Consider the following 23,303-nt stretch of genomic DNA (forward strand, 5'->3'; position numbering starts at 1 on the left):
TAGCGTTCTCCTTCGAGATGCTGGCACGGACCTATTTAGCAGCTTCCTCTGACTGGTCACACGCTGCTGCAGAAGCAGGCTGAGCCATTGTCTGTGAACCAGAAGCAGCAGGAACAATATGTTTAAATGCTTTGAATAGTAGCACCCAGGACACAGAGAGCCCCACCCATGCAGGCTATGTGTGTGGTAGTGTGGCTGTGGTGAGCAGAGGAAATAGGGAGAGAGGGAGGAATGGTTCTCTGTTGAAAAGGCCACAGTCCTTTCATCTTCAACAAGACGCAGATTTACCTGTCAACAGAGAGAGTCTGCTTTCACTTCAGCAGGATAAAAGAAGTGCACTTTTTCTCCTCTATCAGTGAGAAATAAAAGCCTTGAAGCGCAGCAAAAACTTCAAACAATGGCGAAAAGAGGGCAGTTTCTTTACATTGTTGATTGCTGAGCAGTTTCATGGTTTGTATCTGTCACATATGGCTCTTTTTATAGTTTCACGACCTTCTTTTCTGTGCACACAAATTAACATGACTGCTAGTAGTGTCAAGTTATTACTGCGGTCTACAGTAACTGGGTGAAAAGATAAGTAGTAAATCCAGTTTAACCATTTATGAAGGAGCATATACAGCATTCTGTTAGAAAATCATCAAAACTTACAAATGTTCAGTTTTTGTCGATATTGTCACAAACGTGAGAATTTTACTTTGCTACTATTGATATTTTACCCTCCTCGTGTATGTAAACAAGGTGGACATAATATTAGAAACACCTTTCAATTAGTGCTGTCAATTAAAATATCTAATCGCGATTAATCGCAAATTAATCGCACATTTGGCCATCAAGTGGCATTTCAGACTGGATGTGCTCCAGTGATAATTTAGTTCACACCAACAATACACACAGATAACTTTGGTCTTGTCAGTCGACCCATCTGGCAACTTTTTGAAACTAAACTTTCCATTCAGAATCTTATTTGCATCCATTTCGGCGTTTCGCGCTTGACATCCACACAAACCGGTAGCCTACTCTTTTACAGCTAGCGAGCAGGCAAGACACCAAAGACGTGCGTGGAGCGTGCCTATTGTTTTGTTTCCGGTTTACAATCGGATCCTGTAGTTTTCCTAACGCTACTAGCAGTGGCCACAGCTTATAAAATACTACAAGTTTACAAGGTCACAAAGAGCGTTTATCGCGCGATTAAAAAATGACACCGTTAAAACTGATTTGTGTTAACGCGTTAATAATGCAATATTTTTGACAGCACTACTTTCAATATAATGCAGTCCAGGAAAACACGCACTATAAAATATAATTAAGGGTCCAGTGAGTTCAGAATGCCTACAATCATCAGTATAGTATCACATCATTTTGCACTAAATTAAGGCAGAGTGTTAAAATAGGTCACTGCAATCTTTTTTTAAAACCTTCTATTGCTTAAGCAGAAACATGCCTGTTGATTCCAGCTTGTTATTGGCATTATTGTGCACTCGACACTGAAAGATTTGACGCTAAGCTTCTGATTTCTTTAACCAATGAGCGGTGATCTCATAATCTTATTTAACAGTGGCTCAGAGGTGTCTATGTCCCTTTCTGCCGTTTCAGTTGTCAGTGTGGTTGAACCACGTACAAGCACTTTTTTCGCCAACCCGTCATACAAAATAACATCCATTTGTGAAGAGGACTTTCTCCAACCTAAAAACATGAAAACCCATTCAAAAATATTGAGTAGTCCTCTGAGCCATCTGATTGTACTGGATCAAGCTTTTGTGGCAGATGATTCCAAAATTTTGAAGGGCGTTGTATATCCTATTCACAAAAGTAGATAAGAAAGGTTGTAGATGTGTAAATGATTTGTATGTGAACTACATTAGTAATGTGGGGGTTTCATTCAGACATCCAGCGGTGCCTTGGAGTTAAATTCTTCATTTTTTTTCTATTTGCCAATGTGACGCATCTTTGGTGGAGCTCTTCCAGCCAAAATCTTATTAAGAATCTATGTCTGCCCTCTGAGATCCCTATAATGGCTTTTCACTTTAATTTAACGTGCCATCCAGGGGGTCTCAAACACACTTAAAAGCGACAGCCGGAGAATGATTGCCTTGCTTTATGCTGAGAGAAAAATACTGTGAAAGAGAAAAAGAGAGTAACAAGGATAGATGTAGGCTGGGTAAGACAGTAATTCCTACAGATTCCAAAAACCACTGCCCTCAGCTGCCTTTTTGTATTTCATCTATAAGAAGAAATATAGTATTTTTGAAGTCCAACACCAAAGGCAAAATGAGAAAAATAAATTGAATAAAAGCCTTTGTTGTAGCACTGAGGGAGGAAAGGCATTCTCCCTCTTTCGCCAAAATTTAAATTATCCAGTAACGCACAATATTTACTAAATCTTTTACATAATTTAAATTCCAGATATAGCAAGTGGTTTGGAAAGAGCCTTGGAAGGGAAAGAAAGAGAGGAAGCAAAATAAAAGAGAATTTGTTCCAGCAGCTCATAAAGATTCAGAGTCAGTGGTGTTACAGGGCACCAATTAAGAAGCTGTCTCTGCATTGGCAATGGCATCTCTTCTAGCCATTACTCACTACTCTTCTGGTTCCAGTCTGTGAGTCTCAGCCCACAGCCTCTCATTCTGTCTTCCTCTGGATGAAGCAAGTTCAGCTCACGTCATTCAAACCCAAACAGGAAAATCCTCTTACAATTCTTCCTGAAAGTCTTGATGCAAGACACAGAGAGCTGTCTTTATCGAAGTCGGTTAAGTGGCATCTGTCGCAGAAGGACGGGGAGATTTGTGTGGAGGAACGTGAAAAATGACAAGATGGATGGTTGTTACTGGGGATTAATGTTTAGAAATGAATAGCAGCAGTGGTCTTGAGGTGATCCAGTAATCACAAGGGTCAGTCGCCCACCATTATAATCATACAATCCTGTCACCAACAAGACTGGAACCAATCATCAGCAGTTTCCCTCTGAAACCCTGCCATTGATTGATGTCTATAAGGATGGTCTCTGGATTGCTGCTGTAACAAAAAATGCTTCGCTAAGTGAAGTGTCTGAAGGACTGGGTTTGCTGTTTCAGCCACAGACTCCCTGAGGAATGAACATCAAACAGCATTCTAGGCAGAAGGATGTTGACAACATCCTGAAACCAAAGACTGTGAACCTCAGATTACTGATATTTCTTCTGAAAAGAGGCTGCTGAGATGCAGATTGGGCCAATGCTGCATACACAGCAAAGCTAAAGCACTAGGAACTCCTGAATTTATAATGCCGTGCCGTGGATATAGGATTTTTTTTTTAAATACAGCACCAACCTGGTCTGCTGTGATCTCCTTATTCAGCAGTTTCCTGGGAACTATAAGTAAGATCTCATGCTATAGCATCGCAGGACCTACTCTATTAACCAAAAGTTTCACTTAATATTTTATAGCTATCCATGGTAGGGCTGAACCGTTAATTGAACTTAATTAAATCACAATGTGGCCAAGTGCAATATCCAAATCGTAGGAGCTGTAAAATGTGTCACAACATATCATAAATGAAGCATTACAGTGCTGCAGGTATGTCCAGGCCTAAAAAGCATATTCTCCAGAAGTAAGAGAACATGCCTGTTTGGTGCAGCAAAAATCACATCATCATAATTTCTTTTGGTTTTTTTTTTGAGTGAGAATGAAATGCAAATATTCACAGTCCCACGAGAATTGTGACTCATATCACACTCACAGTATCACAATGTATTTTTTTTGCATATCGTTCAGCCTTAATCTGAATACTATAAATCACAGTTCTTGTTTGCTGTTGTTGCTTGTTTAATGTCGACAAAATGTCACTTTGTCTGATTCTCCCTTGCTTTGTGTTTGCGTAGTGGCAATGTACAGAGAGCCATCCCTCCATGACTTGACAGAGTTCTCCCGCTCCGGCAGCGGCACACCCACCAAGAGTCGGAGTGCCTCGGCTGTGCTCAACGGAGGCAAAGCCGTGAGCCAGAATGAGTCGACGTAGCCCGGTAGCCGAACCCAGGCCTGGGGCCGAACCACGAAACCTTACCTCCAGCAGAGCGTGAATCCAAGCAGACTTCTCTCACCGATCAGCGGTTCAGGACTAGCTACGACAACAAACCACACACAAACCCCCCAGACATCATCAATAAAAAACAGTTAGCTTCCATCCTGGTCAGTCATCATCAAAACAGCATCAATAGTAAGACACTTAACAGCACATAAAACCATTCTGGAAAACAAATTAAAAATTTTATTTTGGGCTTGATATTTATCTATTACCTTGATCGCTCTCCTTTGGCGATGATCATATACCAGTTAGCTCATCTATATCTAATTTTATTTTTCTTAATTTCCTGTGGACAATAACTTTTCGTAGGTCATGTAGACACAAAGCACTCGTGCATCTGTCAGACAGGGACAGGAAGGTAGGCGTGTAGGCATTCAGGGCAGCCAGTAATGGTGCTGGTCTACAAGGCTGCAGTGGTACAGTACAAGCCCTGATCTCTGTCTATCCATGCTTCTGTGAATACAAAGCCTATAAACTCCCTGGTGTGGCGCAGCCTAGTGCTGCTGGGACTGTGGCCAGCCAGACGGTAGCTCTCCTGCGTCCTAGTGCACACGCTCAGAGACTGAGCTCTCTAGCATGGGAAAACGAAGCCTATGTTCAGCTGACCTGAAATATAAGGGACAGTGTGGCTCTCTTGCAGTTTTTGTTTCCTTTCAGAAATGCCACAGCTGCACCTTGGTTGTTTTTTTTTTTTGCTAATTTTCTGAATTAGCTGAGAGCTGTTTATTTGATAACTCATTTTGATTTTGTCCCCTCTTGTTCTCTTCCCTTGCCATTGTTCAGTATTTGTATTTTTTGTTGCTGTCTCATCATTGAAAGAGGTTCCAGCAAACCAAAGACAGAACGAAAGAGTGTCCCTTTAAGCCGCTGAAAACCAAGCCAGTATAAAGGCAAAGCTGGAATTTTTTTTTTATTGTACATTTTTGATGAAAGAAAGCAAAGATTTTGTGAGAAAAAGGAACAATGGACAAAGGAAGTGATTTTAAACACAGAAGTTGGCAGCGTGCTTTATGTTGTGCTTCTTGCTGATATGCCCGACGGCTGACGTATGAAACGACTAGTCTGTGTCCCCATTCCCTTCTGTTACCACTGTGTCACAATGTCTCCGTCTCTTGTCCTCGTGATCGGTTTCCTCTCTCTGTGCTTGTGTCATCCTTCGACCCCTCCCCCACCGCACCATCCTTTTTTGTCAACTTATATTGACTGATACAGTTCACCATAGGAATATGGTGCAAGCCCCTTCCCAGGATGCTTGTTATGTGTTTGAGTAACTTATTGTGGTGACAATATTTTCTATATTTAAAAAAAGAATACTGTGGACTTTTAGGTGGCTTAACATTTTATAGGACACGTCATATTTGTAAAAGTGAAAAAAAGAAAAAAAAACAAAAAACAAAAATGAACATCCTCCCTTTCTTGCACAGGGCATGTACAAACACAATTATGTACAAAAAGGACCCTTTTTGTGGGCTAGGTACTCTTCCCTTCAGCTACATAACTTCTTTCTGGTACATGCTTCTGGGAGGCTTTCTTTTCTTGGTTTCCTCCGGAGGTTGTATTAGGTGAACCTATCTGTTGCATGGGAGAAGGCAAGGAAATTCTGGTCTAGAGCTGCATGATGTAGGCTATGTGTATTAACCCATGTTGGATCATGTGTTCCAAACTACCAGGCTAAATCTGATAAAACAACATTTACAGGCAGACATTGTGGCTGCCTGATAACTTCCAGTTGTTTATTGTTTGTTGTATACACAAAAATGCACTGAATAAAATGTTTATATTAAGATTTACTTTTAAAATGTGTCAGACTTTCTTCTTTGCCTGTCTTACTTGTGTGCTCAACATAATCTATCTCTTCCACCCACCAGCCATTGCAATTACAGAGAAGATCGGACTGTGGGAATTAGATTTTAGTTGGCACCATCTATAATGATTGGTGGTGTATAACTGGGAACCGTCTATGCTGCATAGCAGTTTGAAAAGCCTTCTCCCTTGAGGAACCCCTGAACACACACTCACACCCAGCATCTTTCCAATCGTTGGACACCAACGCATCACACAGAGATGGGATATGCCGTTAATTGCCTCAGAGTTGAGGTGGTTAGGGCTCATTCTATCTGATAAATCAATATTCCTTTTAGATTTGAGAGGCTAAACCCTAAATACCTGGAAATTGTTCCACTGTTGTTGCTTTTTTTGTGTCTGTATGTGCGCCGCCTTGGGTCAGTAAGGTTACTAAGTAAGCTAGATCACTTTTACTTTTTCCCCTAAGGTTGATGTTGAGATTGGTTTTAGTAAAAGTTAGTGAAACTCTTGTCTTCCCAAAAGATAAATCATGTTTGGGCCACTGCACGAGATCACACATCCAGACCCATCTGCCTCAGAGTTCCATCTTAGTGAAGGGAGGTGCAGGCTGTGCATGATCAAACAAGTCTTTGCATAAATAGGCCAGTACAAAAAGGAAAAAAGTTCCATTTGATGGGTAAAATCAGAATACTGCAGTGCTATAGGGTCTTCATGTGTGCAGAGAGGACACGACACACGGTAGTAATTACCTGGCAAGGCACTTGCTGCTAAGGCAAGCTGTGGAAGAAAGATCTGAATGATGGCATGACACCGCGTTAACCTACCAGGCTTTGTTAATAAGGTTAGCCTCTCCCTCACTGTCCCTGTCATCTCCAGAAGAAGCACTTTCTTTAATGAGGGGTTTTGTCCATGATCACTCTGCTCTGATTGTTGCCCACAGTGCTTATCAGGAATGATAAGGGTGAAGGGTGTCAAAATGTGTCGCAAAGCAATGCAAGGAAAGTCCAGTTGACTGCAAATACTACAACTACAACAAGAAGACTGAAAGCTTTCAGAATTAATTTCATTAATAAAAGGGTGGTATTTAATAGAATGTATCAGTTAAGGACATTACCTTTAATTTTCAAATAATGCATGTTTCGGTTCTATTGAAAATCGAGGAAATCTTGCTTACAGACATCCTCATCAGCCTGTGCTGCTGCTGCTCAGTTCTTAAACATTTTAATAAAAAAAAGTTCACACAAGGAGAAATAAAGTCTTCACTAAAATTCCTCAAAAAATTCCAAAGCTGTGACGTGTAAACTCGCCTTTCCCAAACTGTGAAGCTAAAAGACTGAAAGAACAACCTCATTACCTCCATACAATAAGCATAAGAATACTGTATGTTTATATATGCAGTCTTATCAATGTATATTGTGATTCAAGATCTCAGGATTGAGCATGAGGCATATTACATATATAATATAATATAATATAATATAATATAATATAATATAATATAATATAATATAATATAATATAATATAATAAGGCTCGTGCTGATAATAATATAATTATGTATACACATGCATTATATAAAATAATAATACATTTAACAATATTAAATTATATAGTGAACAATTAATAACACATACCATTAAAACTCTTTGTGACCACTATTTCATAGTAAATATTAACTTTTAAATATACATTTTTTACCAATGTTGTAGAAAATGAGACATGTCACAGACGAATTTGCACTGTATGAGGTGGACAATGGGTGGACAGTTTTTGTGACTGACAAACAGCAAACAAACTCAGATGCTGTAGAATGAACTTAAAAGACTGTCAGACTGATCTAAAGATACAAGTCTGAGTCGTGTCATTGTACAACAGTACAAGAGCCAAAGAGACTTCTGCTGGTTACTACAGCCTATCGTCTAACTCTAAAATAAGCTTGCCCTCCATCCTTGGAGTACGAGATAGAGTAGGCATCAATTTGGTCTTTGGAGCCTGCCTCATTACGCCCATTGCCAGCAGAGACAGGAGAACTAATAGGCCTCTGTAATATAGGCCCTGATATGAGCTACTTCATCGTTCATGTAGTTTGACATCCCCCTACTCCCTTCATTTCCTATTGCCTATCTCTAGACTCCATTCATTAGCATGGGGCAGTTCAATTCATTAACGGAGGCTGCCTGCCTTGTTCGGAGATGGCGATGTGAGAAGCAGCCACTTCCACTCCGTGGTATCTACTTCTCTTTTCCCCTCTTCTCTCTCTCTCTCTCTTTCTCTTTCTCTCTCTCTCGTTCTTTCACTCTCTGGTTCAGTTATGTATTCTGCCCTTCACTTGACCAGACTAATGAGTCTTCGTGGAGCCCCTGAAAAGAGCATAAATGCGAATCCTGAGGGTATATCTCACGCACATGCACATACACACACGTCAAGCGAAGCTATTGCCGCACCACAGTGTGCAAGGATTTGAGATCTTGAGTGAGATCAGTGTGCAATAATCTGTCACGAATCAGCCAGAGCTGATGGAGCTGTGATATATGTGAGCACTGTGTACCTGTGAATGCTATAACTCATTACCCTTTATCACTGCCAGTACAGGCTGAGTGGCTGCGTTCCTCCCTCTCACCCAGTCTCCCTTTCTGTCTCTCTGTCTTTGTCATCCTCTTCACAATTACACTGTAACTTTTTTGTAATGTTCGGCGCAACGTTCTTCACATGGATAGACATGACATGAATGTTTCTATTAATTGCTGTTATGGAAAATTGGCTCACAGCTTGATCCTTTGGTGCCACTTTACAATTGCTAGTATTGACTGCATTAATGGTTATTAAATTATTCATGAACGCTTTACAAATCAGCAATAAAATATTAAGTTACAGTAAGCGGAGCATTAAATAATCTATTAAATGCTGCAGATAAAGTCAGAAACAGGTAGAAGATATGCATAAAACAATCAAAGCTGTAAACAAAATTGTTCTATTCTTTCATATTTCTTTCATATTCCACTGAGATTAGGTGTTCATCCTAATTATAATTTGACATTATGGATGCATCCAGTTGCCTTTTACTATCCTTTTCTTACAGTATTGTCACAAGGGGTGTGTTTAACAGAAAACAATTTTCCACCTGCCAGTCAAGAAGTCAACGCATGAAATTACTCTAATTATGAAAGATGGAAGGATTTGCTCCTCGCATTTTTCACACAATTGAATGTACAGCAAACTGAGTTAAGTGCAGCTTCCCAGAAATATTTATGCTTTTTACAACCTTCGGAAGAAGACAAAGACAACTGAATTTAATTGACTGGCTGACGCAGAAACCTCCCACGAGGGGCAGCTGCAGCTCTCATTTACTTCTCCTCCTCTGCTCTTTCTCAATCTCCTTCTTTATCTGTTAGTTGTGGACAATTTAGGAATCACTTACTCCATACACTGATATGTTATTTGCAGATGAAAGGGGTACATGAAGTGTTGTCAAGCATTGGTCTATTTGAGGGGGTTTTTTTTGCATCATTTTTCACAAGCCACAATCCCTGAAAATGGACTATACCAAAACAAACATAGGGGGGCAATGGAAGCTAACAGATAATGCCGAGCTATATGACTCTAAACCCTGAGGACATAACAAGAGTAAACAGGCAGGCGCGTGGACCAAGAAATGATGGAGGAGAAAGAGATAGGATAGTTCAGGCACAACAGTGAGATAAATAAAGTCACCCAGCCAGCTAGCGTTTCGAAACAAAGTTGAGCATATCCCTCCTGGGGAGAAAACAGCAGAAATGAGTGACACTTGTAGTTATTGTGTAAAAACAGCGCACAGAGCTGGCATATATGCCAGGGCTTTCACATGGAAAACAAAACAAAACCAAAAAATGAGCTTATCAGGTGACAGCAGTCAGAAACACAAGCCGACGAACATTCTGCAGGCCTTCAGCTCACAGAAGAAAAACTGTTAGGTTGAGAAACTGATGAAATTGAATGAAATGCACCGCTGCTAACCTTGACGGTGCCTGGCCTCTCGGTCCCTCAACACCCCGGTGCCCTCTGAGAGCTGAGAGTCCAAATAGAGTCTGCAGCTATTTGTCCCACTAACAACCTCTCTTCCATCATCCTCCCCATATGCCCCTGGTTGGCACAGGAAAGGCAGTAGCTTCATTCTCAACAGATTAGCCTGGGCAGAGAGTGTCTCGCACCTCTGCTTATCAGCACTACCAGCACATCAGAGCACCAGGGACAGGCAGAAAAGATGGATAAGACACACTGCCCAGAGAAAGCACATTGATAACATCCACCACAAATAGCACAAAACATGACTGCTTCCCCTATTAGAGGAGCAGTACAGCTGGGGTGTCGCCTCCTGCTTATTCTTCAGGCTATTGTTGTAGTTAATGTGGAGTATTTGTCAGAGACGGGAGCTCGACTCACTTGTGATTACTGAGAAAAAGACAAAAGGAAATGCGCAGCATTCGTGACAGTGCTTTTTGTTAAGTTGGCTCTGTGCTCTAGCACATCACACTGAATATGAAATGAAACAATGACTGGTTAAAGTGCTGACATTAAGCCTTAATTTGACGGTATTTACATTCACATCAGATGAAAAGCATGTAAATTGTAGCCCTTTTCAAACAGAATTCCCCAATTTTAGAGAGACAGCAATTCGCAAATTATTCACATGGCTTACTGAGGCATGAGACCCATAGACATCAGCTCTGTCAGGCCTGAACAGTAGCCTTATAATATGGCACCGTCATATGGATGTGCTTCATCAGCTACACGTGCACATCTGCATATGGCGATGGCATCACTTGAGACTAAGACTGAGACTAAGGGGTAAAGTTGAACAGATATTCAGTAACAAGTATCGACCAAAATAAAATTTTGACTTGATGACGGCACAACATGGAAAGTCATCGGGTAACCAGATTGAGGGGGACAAAATTTAAATTTTGACCTACTGGTGGCGCTAGAGGAAAATCACCAAAGGTAGTGGAATTCATCCTTTGAAGACGATGAATGTCTGTACAACATTTCAAAGGTTTGTAGTAGCCCATTTCAGTACAGTATCACTTCTCAAGACGGGAAATCAAGTCGCCAATTTTTTGCTTAACACCATTTGGACATCCAAGGACCTCCGGCTAGAGAGGGCAACTGCATCAACGTTTAAGCTTTCAGTTAAAGCACAACTTTGTTCGTGTATTAGATAACAGATTCAGACCACACAGTCTAACAAATTACACATAAGCTGATGTAAAATCCATTATTAAAAGCCCTTTGTCTGGTTTGAGCAACTTCTGCAAAATCCTTTAATGACATATTAATTCGCACACCTGTCATATGTCATAGGTCTGCTGTGCATCTGGACCTGCGGGCTGTTTTATCTGAGATCTTATATGCAGTGACAATTTCGCACAAGAGCCATCGTGTCAAAGATTACATAAATAAACGGGGAGTAATTAAACTGAATGGAGAAAGATAATTGGTTGATGCAGCGCCACAGAAGCCTGAAAGGGTTTTCACCAGCCAATGAGTGATCACATATCCTAGTCTCAGTCAGGAGAGACAGATTAACTATTATAATCCAGACAAAGAGAACAACCCATTACCTTAATGAATAATCCTGTTAATAACATGGAAGCAGCTTTGGATATGAATTATAGATAATGTAAGAAGGAAATGTTTTCTCTGTTGTGTATGGCAGCTGTTCTAATTACAGTTTTTATTATCTGCCCCCCCAAAAAAAAATTTCTATGTTTGTTTTATCAAGCTGCTGACATGTTGATATTGTCTGCTCAGTACTATAAATACGATAAATAAGATTTAGCGTAAGATCGACAGAATAAGAATATGATTCTCATAGAGGTGCCTCTGTTAGCACATGCACTTCAAACATGCCTGTGTAGACACACCTGGGGCTGCCTGACCTGAATGTGAGTCCATGGATGCAGTATCACAGTATGAAGATCACTGATGAATCAGTGATTTTCTGAGACGCTAACTAAACTTGCCAAAAGGTGAACCCCATTGGCCACTGTGATAATTGACATTTGACATTTGTAATATCAAATCAAATTTGACATTTGTTCATCCATCCATCCATCCATCCATTGTCTATATGCGGGGGGACTGGAGCCTATCCCAGCTGTCATTGGGCGGAAGGCGGGGTACACCCTGAACCGGTCGCCAGTCGATTGCAGGACAACATATACAATCATTCACGCTCACATTCACACCTAAGGACAATTAAGAGTCACCAATTAACCTAATGAGCATGTTTTTGGCCTGTGGGAGGAAGCCGGAGTGCCCGGAGAGAACCCACACATGCACAGGAAGAACATGCAAACTTCACACAGAAAGGCCCGACCCGGGGATCGAACTGGCGACCTTCTTGCTGCGAGGCACACGCACTATCTGCTGCGCCACTGTGCTGCCGACATTTGTTCAATCCAAAAAAAAAGAAAAAAATCACCCACTCCCCTTTTACTTGCCTTATGAATTCCCCCGGCTATTCTACATAGTTGGTTACATCCACTTATCTGCAAATGTTGACAAAACCACTGATCTGTTAGCCAACATATTACACACACTGCATACCATCTCACCAGAAGCTCACAAATTCACCCATGCCGACTTTAGCCATGGACAAATCAATAAAAGGCTACCACCAATCTGAGACCTGTAACACACACATGGATAGGACCCTAAATAGGTGTTGGGGCCCAGATTCTGGAGTCTATAGGTCACTTACCCTCCCTCCACTTGGATTGGCAGATCATCAACATCTTCCTACTTGCCCAAACCCACTTCCCTGTGGTGAAGTGAGTAGAGAGAAAGATGAGGACAGTCAAAACATGGACTCTATCAAGCATTGAGGCCTTGCAGGGTTGTTTTGACTGCACCACATGAGAGCTGTTTTTTTTTTGTAATTCATACTAAACAGATCACTGTATTCCCAAATAAAACCCACTTTGACTGGCCTGACCTGGCATTCAACATGGCAGAGGTCAAACACAGCCTTGTACCACTCACACTAACACTAACCCAGAACAGGATATGCTGAACCTCCTCAACGCCACCACAAGCAAAAATACCGCTGGACCTAATGGTATCTGTGGCAGGACCCTCAAGCACTGTGCTGAGCAGCGCAGTGGGGTCCTCCTGCAGCTATATCGATCCTTGCTAGACCAAGGTGTGGTCCCGCTGCCATGGAAAATCTCAACAATCATCCCCGTCCTCAAAAAAAGAAAAGGTTTGCTCCCACAACAACCGGAAGCCCACTGCTGGTCACCTGTAGAGAAGCAGAACCTTTGCCAGGCTCCTTTTTTATTTCTGATTTTAACACCCCTCTTTTAATACCCTTCAGCCTGTCATCCTCACCAAGAAACTGGTCACTCAGTTCAATCTAAAACGAGGTCTAAATTTATGGGTTATGCATTTTTTAACAGACAGAGCTCAGAGAGTCCTTACTAATGGCACTTTATCAAACACTGTAGACCAGCACAGGCTCATCACAAGGGTGTGTCCCACCCCCCTTCCTGTTCATTCTCTGTACTAATGACTGAAAGAGCATCCACCCCAACCATCACCACATCAAATTCGCTGACAATGCTCTGCTGGAGTTGAACATCATCAACACTAAAAAGTTCGTTATTGATTTCAGGTGGAAGCCTTTAGGACAGACCCAGCAAGGGGGTGGATATTGTGGATCAGTATAAGTATCAAGATTGATAACACTTTTAAGTTTGAGCAAACAGAAACCATAATCAAAAAGCACATCAATGTCAGTACTTCGTCCGCAAAGTGAATTCATTCAGAGTGGAAAACCCATCCTACAGTTATTTCACTGAGAGTGTACTATGCTTCTCCTTCATTTGCTGGTTCCCATGCCTCATTCACTACGTTTACATGCAGTCAAGTAACCCTTTCATAACCGGAATATCAGCAATAACCCGGCTGCACACGGCCATGTAAACACCAATAGCCCTTTCGAAAAACTGGAATATACTCATATTCTGGTTTTTAAAAACCTGAATATGACCCCTGGGTTACTCCTTTTCTAACCCAAATTTTTGGTCATGTATACGCCTATCGAAATATCCCCATCAAACGGAACATTAATTTGTGTTCTGCGCATGTCCTATTCGCAAGGAATCTTGGTCTTTGAGGTGCAGGTAGCATGGATATGGATGGCACAGCTCCGGCTCCATTTCCTATTTCTTCACATTCTCGCCTTCCATGAATGAAGAAAGTGAGACAGAACAGTGTCAAGTACTGGTGGTGGGTCAGTACCAGCACCAAAGCGCAAATGAAGGCGACTGCTAACGCAGTTGTTGTTGTTTTTGGATACAGGAAGAAGAAGCTGAAATGACGCGCATTGCGTCATGACGTTCTCCATGCGTCGACACGTAGTCCGTGCGTCACTGTTTTGATCGGGATTTCCCAACTGATTACCCCTGTTTGCTGACGCATGTAAACAGGTTATTCCGAATGTTTCAGAAACCGGAATATTGACCATAACATAAATATTGACTGCATGTAAACGTAGTGAGTGTCGAAAACAGAAACCATTTTGAAACCAAAGCCTAGCCTCATTCTGTGACCAGCAGGTTAAGACAAAGCCCCCATGACATCATGAGGTAAAGTAGCAAAGTCTTTCACCTCCAGTTCCAGATGCACCCTCTCAGGCACTGCCTGCCTGGTGAACAATAATGTGCTCTATCTGGAGCTTGGCATATGAAATAATTAAATTGCTGTCTGCCACTGTGGACTATTTCCTCATTCATTTAGTTTTAAATTCATTTTTTCTATGACTAACAATAATAATAATAATAAGGCTAAATTCCATTTTAATTGCACTAAGAAATCAACATAGTTGCAAACAGCCCTTTTGCCTGTAATTGTCTGTGTTGCCAAGACAAAATTGCTTTGGATTAATGGATTAATACATTTGTATTGAAATGAACTGTACTTTATTGAATAACAGACAGCATGTTGCAACAGGAGAACGCATGCCAAATGTGCTGTACCATAGGAAAACAACAGTTTTGCAGGTGAACTCCCCACTATTATACATGATCAATATGCAATTAGTAAATGCCAGGAGTTAATTTGCAAAAAAAAATAAAATAAAATAAAAAATTCGATTAAATTACAATATTTCCTTGTGGCTGTATTGTATTCTGGTCTATTGAGTTTAAAGTCTGGAGAGGGTTTATATCTGTGGTTCATTAATGATGCATTTCTCTCTGAAGGATTATTAAATGTCAGTGGAAAATGTTATCTGGAAAGAAGCTCTTCCTCTTTGTATCTGAGACTGACACCGGAGCCTGATGTTTACTGTGAGAGATGTTAGATTCAATTTTTTGAATTACTGTAGCTCTCCTAAAATGTCTTGGCGTGATATTAACGTTATCTACAGTATTATAGGCTAATTTTCATGGGAATGAGAAATACACTGTACAGTATACCCACTGACACAAATATGACCAAGAAATGTGAGTTGTGCTGCTTTTATTTAGTATTTCTGGGTGACAATTTTCTGTTTCTGTTACTTGGTGCCACAGGATAATTATCTTGGATCAGCTGCTTTTTTTCCTCTTTCATTTCTGCTTTTCTTGATTCTGTTTTGCAAATTCATTTTTCCTGGAGAAAACAAACGTTCATTGGTACACTGAGTTTGGGACTGGCTGTGAGTCTGAGGTAAGAGAATAGGATCAGAAACATTTCATCTACTTTGATATTGTAGGTTCAAATAGCAACCACAGTCTGAGGTCATAGCCTCACTCTCCTGTCTTTTCAGCCACTCTCCTCCACACCAACCAAAAGAAGAAAGATGTTACATAGTTGTGGTTTTTTGTTTTTTGTTTTTTGTTTTTTTTTTTCAAAATAGGGTACCATTTGATTTATCACGGCACCCTCTGAGTCATGTTTTGAAGAGGTTTGTGCGAGCTGGATAATAAGTCATTTTTTCATTCGATACTATGAGCAGATCTTGTGTCAGACCCACCAACCATGCCTCTCTGCCCTGTTCTCAGTTATCACTGTGTATAATCTCTGCAGCATCCAACACCTTTCGACCACACTGCTATATAAATAAATGTCATTAATTCTTACAGGCAGGGACAAAACCAATTAATTTTCCTACCTGAAAAACTGTTTGAAGTTAGATTCATTCAAGAGATGTCCAAACGACCAGCATGGTGCATTATGCAACTAATACATTTCAACATTGCTTCCATGTTTTGTTTTGCTTCCTTTACCTGTTCCAATTGGATTTGCTTCAGCGCTTTAAACCTCGGCTTATTCAAATCTCAGTCCTGCAAAGCCAAGTCGTTCCCTCAGGTCTACAGGAAACGCTTGGTGTGTTACTCATGTCCCTCATCTCCAGCACTGTGAATCATCCATTTCTGTTTACCATAATCAGCCACTCAAATGGTAAACAACAGATATCACGTTTCCACCACAAAGAGAAGAATCTGATCTTACTCCTTTCTGGTCATTCTTGATTTTGTTAGCATGGTATCTGTCATCCGCAGCCCAAATGCCTTTCAGCAAACATTCTCCTCCCACTCTGCCTGTCCGCACTCTTACTTGTTAATAACCACCCATTTTTCTCTTTGTGCTGCATGGTGTTCTCCCTGCGTTCTTCCCTCATCTCACTCCTCCCTTCTCCCCGCTGCTCATTTCCATGTGCAGGAGGGAATCCCAACTCTTGCCTCACTGCAGTGGATGAGGTAGGGCATTATGTAACAGGAACTGAACGAGCTAGACAACCAGCACTCACCTCTGCTAGCAAGCGGTCAAGCAATAAGGTAGGCAGTGAGAGACAGGAAGGCAGGCAGGTAAGGGCCACATTCAATATTTATGAAGCCTGGGCAGCATAAATTCTGTCTCTGCCCTGCTACAGTACAGTAGAAAGCAACTGGTAAACGGCTGTGTGGAAAACATTTTGCTTCCACTCCTTGAATCCTGATCCTGCATCATTCACTCCTGCACCACATCCCCCCCAAATAAAGAGGTGGTACATACAGGAGAGCATACTTGCAGGGATGCAAGAAACAAGAGAGCCTGAGGGAACATTAATGAGAAGTCAGATCGCTGCCCGCCTAACCAGAAAATATGTGCAGAAGTGAGCCGACAGATGTGAGAGTGGAGATCTTCCGAATGACTGATAAAATCAGCGATTGAGATCACATAATGAAATGTGTTTTGATATTACATTGAATATGTATCACTGGTAAACAGCAAGACTAAAACAGAATGTGTAAAAGATGTAGTCTATGATGTCTGTCGCTGTCATAACAACAAGAGCAGCTTTAATATCCTGCAGGATTGACTGCCACGAGCCGAGGTCCGGGAATGAATCAATATCCCCCTATTGGTGGGATGGCGTGATTTACTGATCTGATAATGAGGAAAGAAATTTGCACTACTCTGAAAACATGACAGTTTGTGAAGGCTATTTCCTCTTCCACATACACATCTCAGTAAAACCCCCACACATATGAATGGCCTTGACATTTAACATGTGACGGGAGAACGCAGAGAGTGAACAGAAGATAAAGGAAAGGTTTTAAGATGTGTGAGTCAGACGAAAAACACAAGAGGGTGAAGGGAGAAGGCATAGATTATGAAATGAACAGAACAGAAAAATAGGGCAAAATATCAAGCTCCCCACAGGGAACCTCTCTATTAGATCACAGGTTGACTGCTTGCAATAATGCGATGTTTTGATGTAGCGGGTCACTGTGTAGTCTGCTCGAGCTGAAAGAAACGTACTGTATCTGTGCCATCTTATTCCCTGGACTGCTAGTACAGAATGTTTCCATCCAAATGTTGACCAAATGACAATTTTCAACACATAAATTAATGTTAAATAAGAGAAAATGCAAATCAGCGTCTCGTTACATGTACAGATATTATAGGGGAGGGGAAGGCGATGCCTGTTTCCTCATTTGAATAAGGCAGCAGATCTCATTACGGTTTACGCTGTTTTGCTGTGTTAAAAATCTGCGGTTATTTTGTCCAGCATCAACACACCATGTGCTATTTTTGTGTTGCATTTAAACTGCTGGAAATAACAACAATAAAAACACAATTTTGCACACGCTCACCATTTCCTGACAATTTTGTTTGTCCGTCCTGATTCTGGTCATAAAAATCCCAATTGAAATTACATTCTTTGTAATGATAGGGATTGACTGGATCAGGATGCAAAGAACGACACAGTGTACGGCTTTATTCCTCAACTGTCAACTGCAAGTAGCCCTGACTGGAACGGACTCAGTCCGACTCGCCTGGATTATCAGTTTAATCAGACAATTAGAATGTGTGTCCGTCTTTACGCGCCAAACTGCGAGCTTCCTTTCAGATCTCTTACCCTCTCTCATCTCTATCTCTTTCTCTCCCCCTCAATCACACAACTCCACACTGTCTCCCCTCCTCTTCCACACCATTACAACACTCTCACTCAGTTTCTCCAAAGGCTCTCTGTTCTGCTATCTCCTGGTCTCATCTCCTGTGCACAATCCCCTTCTCTCTCCCTCCGGCTGCAGCTTTCTTGTGCTTTGTGCTTGTGTGTCATATCTTTAGCCTCCATCTCGGAGTGATTGTTGTCTCTTTGTGTGCTTCACACAAGTAGCATAATGTTGTGGAAATTGTTTTTATCAAGTACACCTTCCCCTTCCTCTTTCTGATAATTTGGTGTTGATGCTTGTTGTCAATAGTGGGGCTTGTGGTTAGGACGAATAATGCACATGCTTGGAAATCTGTGGCTTAAATCCCCATTAGCAGCTCAGCTTGCGAGCTCAAACGAACCAGGATGTCAATATCTTGGCCAACTGACTATCAGCTTTCTAAGTGGAGCTGGAGCCAGCAGCCTAAAGAGACCTATAAACCTGCTGTGCATAAGGTATCAGTATTCAATGAAAGTCACATAATCGCTTCACTCTCTCTTGCCACTATCACGATGAGGAGGACTGTCATTGTTAATAATTCATCTCATGTCAGGGGAACAACCAATTCCACTCTGTATGCCATTTAACGACTTCTGTCTACTGTGCTTTGCAGTCGAACTTGCTCAAAAATTTACATCAGGGTGTCCTCAGCACTCGTTTCTTGTAAAAAGGAAGCGTCTTATGAAACATAATTCTGAGGTTACTGAAGAACAACCATTGTTTATTATAAGAAAAACTCAAACACACCCAGTTGTGTTTGTTAGAATGTCTAATCAAACTCCAGTACCACGACAGGGGACCAGATCTCAGGTCTGTGCAGAGGTGAGACACTCATTTATCTGAATAGCACAATGATGACGTGTGAAAAGACACAGATAAAGTCATTCTAGTTAGAACTTCATACAGTATGCAAGATATGGAGAGAGAAAAAAATGTGCTTGAGTGCTGTGAATTATCTGATCTGGTATTAGCATAATGTCATTGAGTGTTTACGTTGGGAAGCAGAGAGTTTAGCATGTTTCACAAAGAGGCAGTGCTGTCTGCCAGTCTCACTGGGTGAGCCGGCCAGAAGGAGGCATCTCCGCCGCCCACTGTCAACCAGCAACACATATGTACGTTTGTGCACAAAGATTTGCAAATACAGGCCCACGCAGAAATACAAGACTGTCCAGCGTCGCCAGTGATATGACATTTAGCAAAACCCCTTCAAGACACGAGTCTATAGGACAAAAACAGAACACACAAACATAACATATACAGCAAGAGATGTAGTTTATACAAGTCTATATTCTGTTTAAAGCTATAATCCATGCTCCATATACAGTAGCAAATCCTGCTTATTTTTGAGTGATGACATAATATTTGTCCCCTTGCACAGATCTGATTTAATTAGGCTGCTCTGCCAAGTTGATTGAGTTTCTTTTTCTCCTTTTGATGTGTTAAAGTAAGCAGTTCGACATTGAGTAACATATGGCAGAAAGATCCGGCTGCAGTGCGTGCTGTGGGTTTAAAATTTTAAGCATATTGCAATTCTGGCTACGCCCCAATCAGTGAAGTAACAGCATGTTTTACCATTGGCAGCTGTTGGAAAAAAAAAAATTGCTCTGACATCACTGACTTAAGAGTCATCAGATATTTCTGCCCTATGTGAATGACTTCTTCCATGAGCCCAGTCTGCTTTAGCTGTGCTGTGCCAAGCCAAGCCATGAAATGCATTTTCACTACTGCCTCGCAGCAGGGGAACGCTGTGCTGCTATAGCCCTGCTTAGCAAAGCCGACCGCAGCCACATATGAACTGGAATTTATAAAAGACGAAAATGTGTGCACCTCACATATACAACAGACCAGGCATACACAGTTTTCTCGAGCCAGGAGTGGGTGAAACGGTGAGGAGGAGATGAAATATAAGGTGAGAGAGGGAATCTAAATATGAAACACTGTTTCTTTAGGTTGTCACCATCATTGCTCGTCTGCCTGACATTTGATCAAGATGATCACATTATCAATGATGGTTTACGGGTACATGGGATGAATTAGTAGTATGGGCGCTATACATAGCCACAACTGTGCATAATGGCTGCTTTTCTGGCACTTTTGGAGAACCTTGTCAATGCTACACAGGCAGTAAACTGCACTTCGTCTCTCTAGCTGTGGAGCAGGAAGATATAGAACTGGGTGATTAGGGACATTTCTACATTCATTTATGGTGTAAGGTGCAAGTGGATATCATAAAGATTTATGAAATTGAATCAGGCATATAGAAAGAAAAGAAAAAGAAAGACATCCTTTATTGTCACACCACATACTACATGCACACACACACACACACACACACACACACACACACACACACACACACACACACACACACACACACACACACACACACACACACGCCATGCTTGGTGAAATTCTTCTCTGCTTTTGACCCATCCTGGTAGTCCAGGAGCGGTGGGCTGCCAGCCGACCGGCACCAGGGGACCCAGTTTCTATTTCGTCACCATTGGTCAGGTGGTGATCTTCATGCATGTTTTTAGAGGGGGGGTTTCATTTTATGCAGGATCCCCCAGGTGAACACAGGGAGAACATGCAGACTCCACACAGAAAGGCCCCTTTCCTTGAGATAAGGGTAGCAAGGGCAGGCATGGTGGAGGACACGCCCTCAGTGCCCACAGCGCCACAACAGGTGGGAATCAAACCTGGGACCTTCTAGCTGTGAGGCGACAGTGTTGCCACTGTCCCACCAAAATTTACCGCACGAACAGGGACATGGCTTTATGAATCTTATTGAAATAATGCATATGCAAACCTCTGTTTTTGTGCTTACACTCAGTTCTAGTGTTGCATCTACACAGATATTTTATGTATCTGTCCTACAGTTGCCACAATGCTAAAAATAGCCAAAGCTTACTGTCAATAAAATCCCAACATTTGATGCTAACAATTCATGGTCTATCGTTGTGCTCTGTGATGCCATTCTTAGTCGGTCTGTTTGACAAGAGGTATCCTGAGCAGGTTCAATTCCTGTTAATCATCACCGAAGTGTTACGGCAAGGCTGATTTTTCCTTCATTTATGTCTTTTTTTGTTGCCAAAACTCACAAAAGCATCAAGCAACAACACATACAAATGCGCTCAGCAAATATATTAACAGTGGCTGTTGGTGGTAGCATGTGTGCAAACTGTATATATACACCACGTCTTCACTTGTCTTGCTGTGGTGGGAAAAGAAGAGTGCATGAGCAATGTGCTGTTGCATTTGTCATCATAACTCACTGCATGCTAACAGGGTTTACGTATAATTAACATATTGCCACAAGGCTCGGCAGTCGCTTGAAATGAGCGAATGATGATTAACCTGTCAAAGAGGTTGCCGCAATCGCTTTGCTCTTGTTTTTAAACACATCTTATTAAATGCAGCTTAATCATGTTCATGTCAGCAATGCTGGCGTGATTAGCAGAGGCATTTGTAGCATGTTTTTCTGGATTATAATGCCTAAGCACCCACTATCCCTTTAATAATAAAAACCTATTCTCAAACAATATCTGTAACTTAAAACAGAGACCAGGAGCTCGTTAATTACGGCTTATGAAAAGCATTCATACCAAGCAGCGAAAGCAGCATCAGCTGTCTCTTTTAATCACTGTTGGGTTGCGGGTGCCAAAGATTGCATGTCAGAAATTGACCATACGAAAGACACAATTGTAGCTGGAAAAACAGTTAGGAATAGCCCTCCCTCACTGTGTCTGTCAGGAGCTGCACCATCACCATCTATATTCATTTGCAATTTACCAATGCAATTTACAAAATATGCTGGAAATAGGACTGGACGATAATGTGATATTGTTTCAGTATATAATGGTAATGGTTTGTATCCCTCCGTTAACCATGACTTCTCAACAAAATTCAGTCTCACTATTTTATTTTTTTTATTTTTTATTTTTTTTACTTTTTTTCCCATTACACTATCAACTTTGTTGATTTTTGTAAATCCTTTTTTTTTGTATCCTGAACTTGATGTCAGCAACATGTTTCAAACAAGACGGGACAGGAGCGTCCAAAGACTTGGAAAGTTGCCAAATGCTCAGAAACAGGTGATTGTATCATGACTGGGTATGAAAAGCATCCTTGAAAGGCTTAGGCGTTCACAAGTAATAGTTATATTTGGTTTTCTTATAGCTATAAATGTAGAGATACATTTTACAACACAAATTGCAATGAAGTTAATGAATTTTGTGCATCTCCTCTCAGCATTTTCTGACATATTGAGGGTGCTTGTTTGGTTTGGATCCCCGTTGATTGCAGGAAATGTAAAGGCTCTGGTGGTGATGAGGATTGATGGTGGTCGTGGGTGGGGTTCCCTGAATGTCTGAGTGCTGATAATCAATCTCACAACGTGAGACAAGCAAAAGAGAGTGGCTCTCACTGAATGGAAGGGATCCTCTATAATTGTGCTTACTTCAGGCTGGGGATGACAGTTTGGGTCAAAGTTAATGTGTCTGTGTGTGCATGGCTGGAATTTATGAGTCTGCAAATGAGCGAGCAGGTGAGTAAACGGAGCACTGTGATGTGTGGGTGTGTAAAGTGGGTTCGCTTGGTTAGTGCATGTTCATTCCCAGTGCCACACTGTACTGACAGTGCATACGCTTCATGTAAACACCGCAGAGTCTTTGCAACATCTGAAAAGCAGATCTTAAACAAGAGGAGCAAGAGGAGTTCATGATTCATCTGAGAAATAAAAGACCTTTTACATTATTTACAAAAAGAGGATGAAAAGAACGGAAGGAGGAGGGGGGGGGTCAGTCATTCTGGGCACCCCACAGACTGGAGCCGGTTACCATGGTTTCAGAGTAGTTGTGGCTGGTGTTGCTGGGCCGATGGGAGGCAGGCAGCTGGTTGCCTAACAGCAGCAGATGGAGCAACGCAGGTTTCCAAGAACACACAGGCACTGTCCCTCGCCTACATGTGTCATATCATTCCCGTCATCATTCTCC

At 41.5% G+C, this 23,303-nt stretch overlaps 1 protein-coding gene across 3 annotated transcripts in view; it reads left to right on the plus strand.

The window, feature by feature from the left end:
- The window catches only part of fgf13a (fibroblast growth factor 13a), a 97,312-nt gene extending 91,465 nt beyond the window's left edge, over positions 1–5,847 (plus strand). For all 3 annotated transcript variants that reach the window (XM_070962158.1, XM_070962161.1, XM_070962159.1), the window contains one exon: positions 3,855–5,847. In XM_070962158.1, coding sequence (XP_070818259.1) covers positions 3,855–3,991 — 137 coding nt within the window. In that variant the 3' untranslated portion in view covers positions 3,992–5,847. The remainder of the gene's footprint in view (positions 1–3,854) is intronic.
- Positions 5,848–23,303: the final 17,456 nt, after the last annotated feature.

Source organism: Chaetodon trifascialis, chromosome 5 (genome assembly GCF_039877785.1).
Source record: "Chaetodon trifascialis isolate fChaTrf1 chromosome 5, fChaTrf1.hap1, whole genome shotgun sequence".
In the NCBI taxonomy this organism is placed as follows: domain Eukaryota; kingdom Metazoa; phylum Chordata; class Actinopteri; order Chaetodontiformes; family Chaetodontidae; genus Chaetodon; species Chaetodon trifascialis.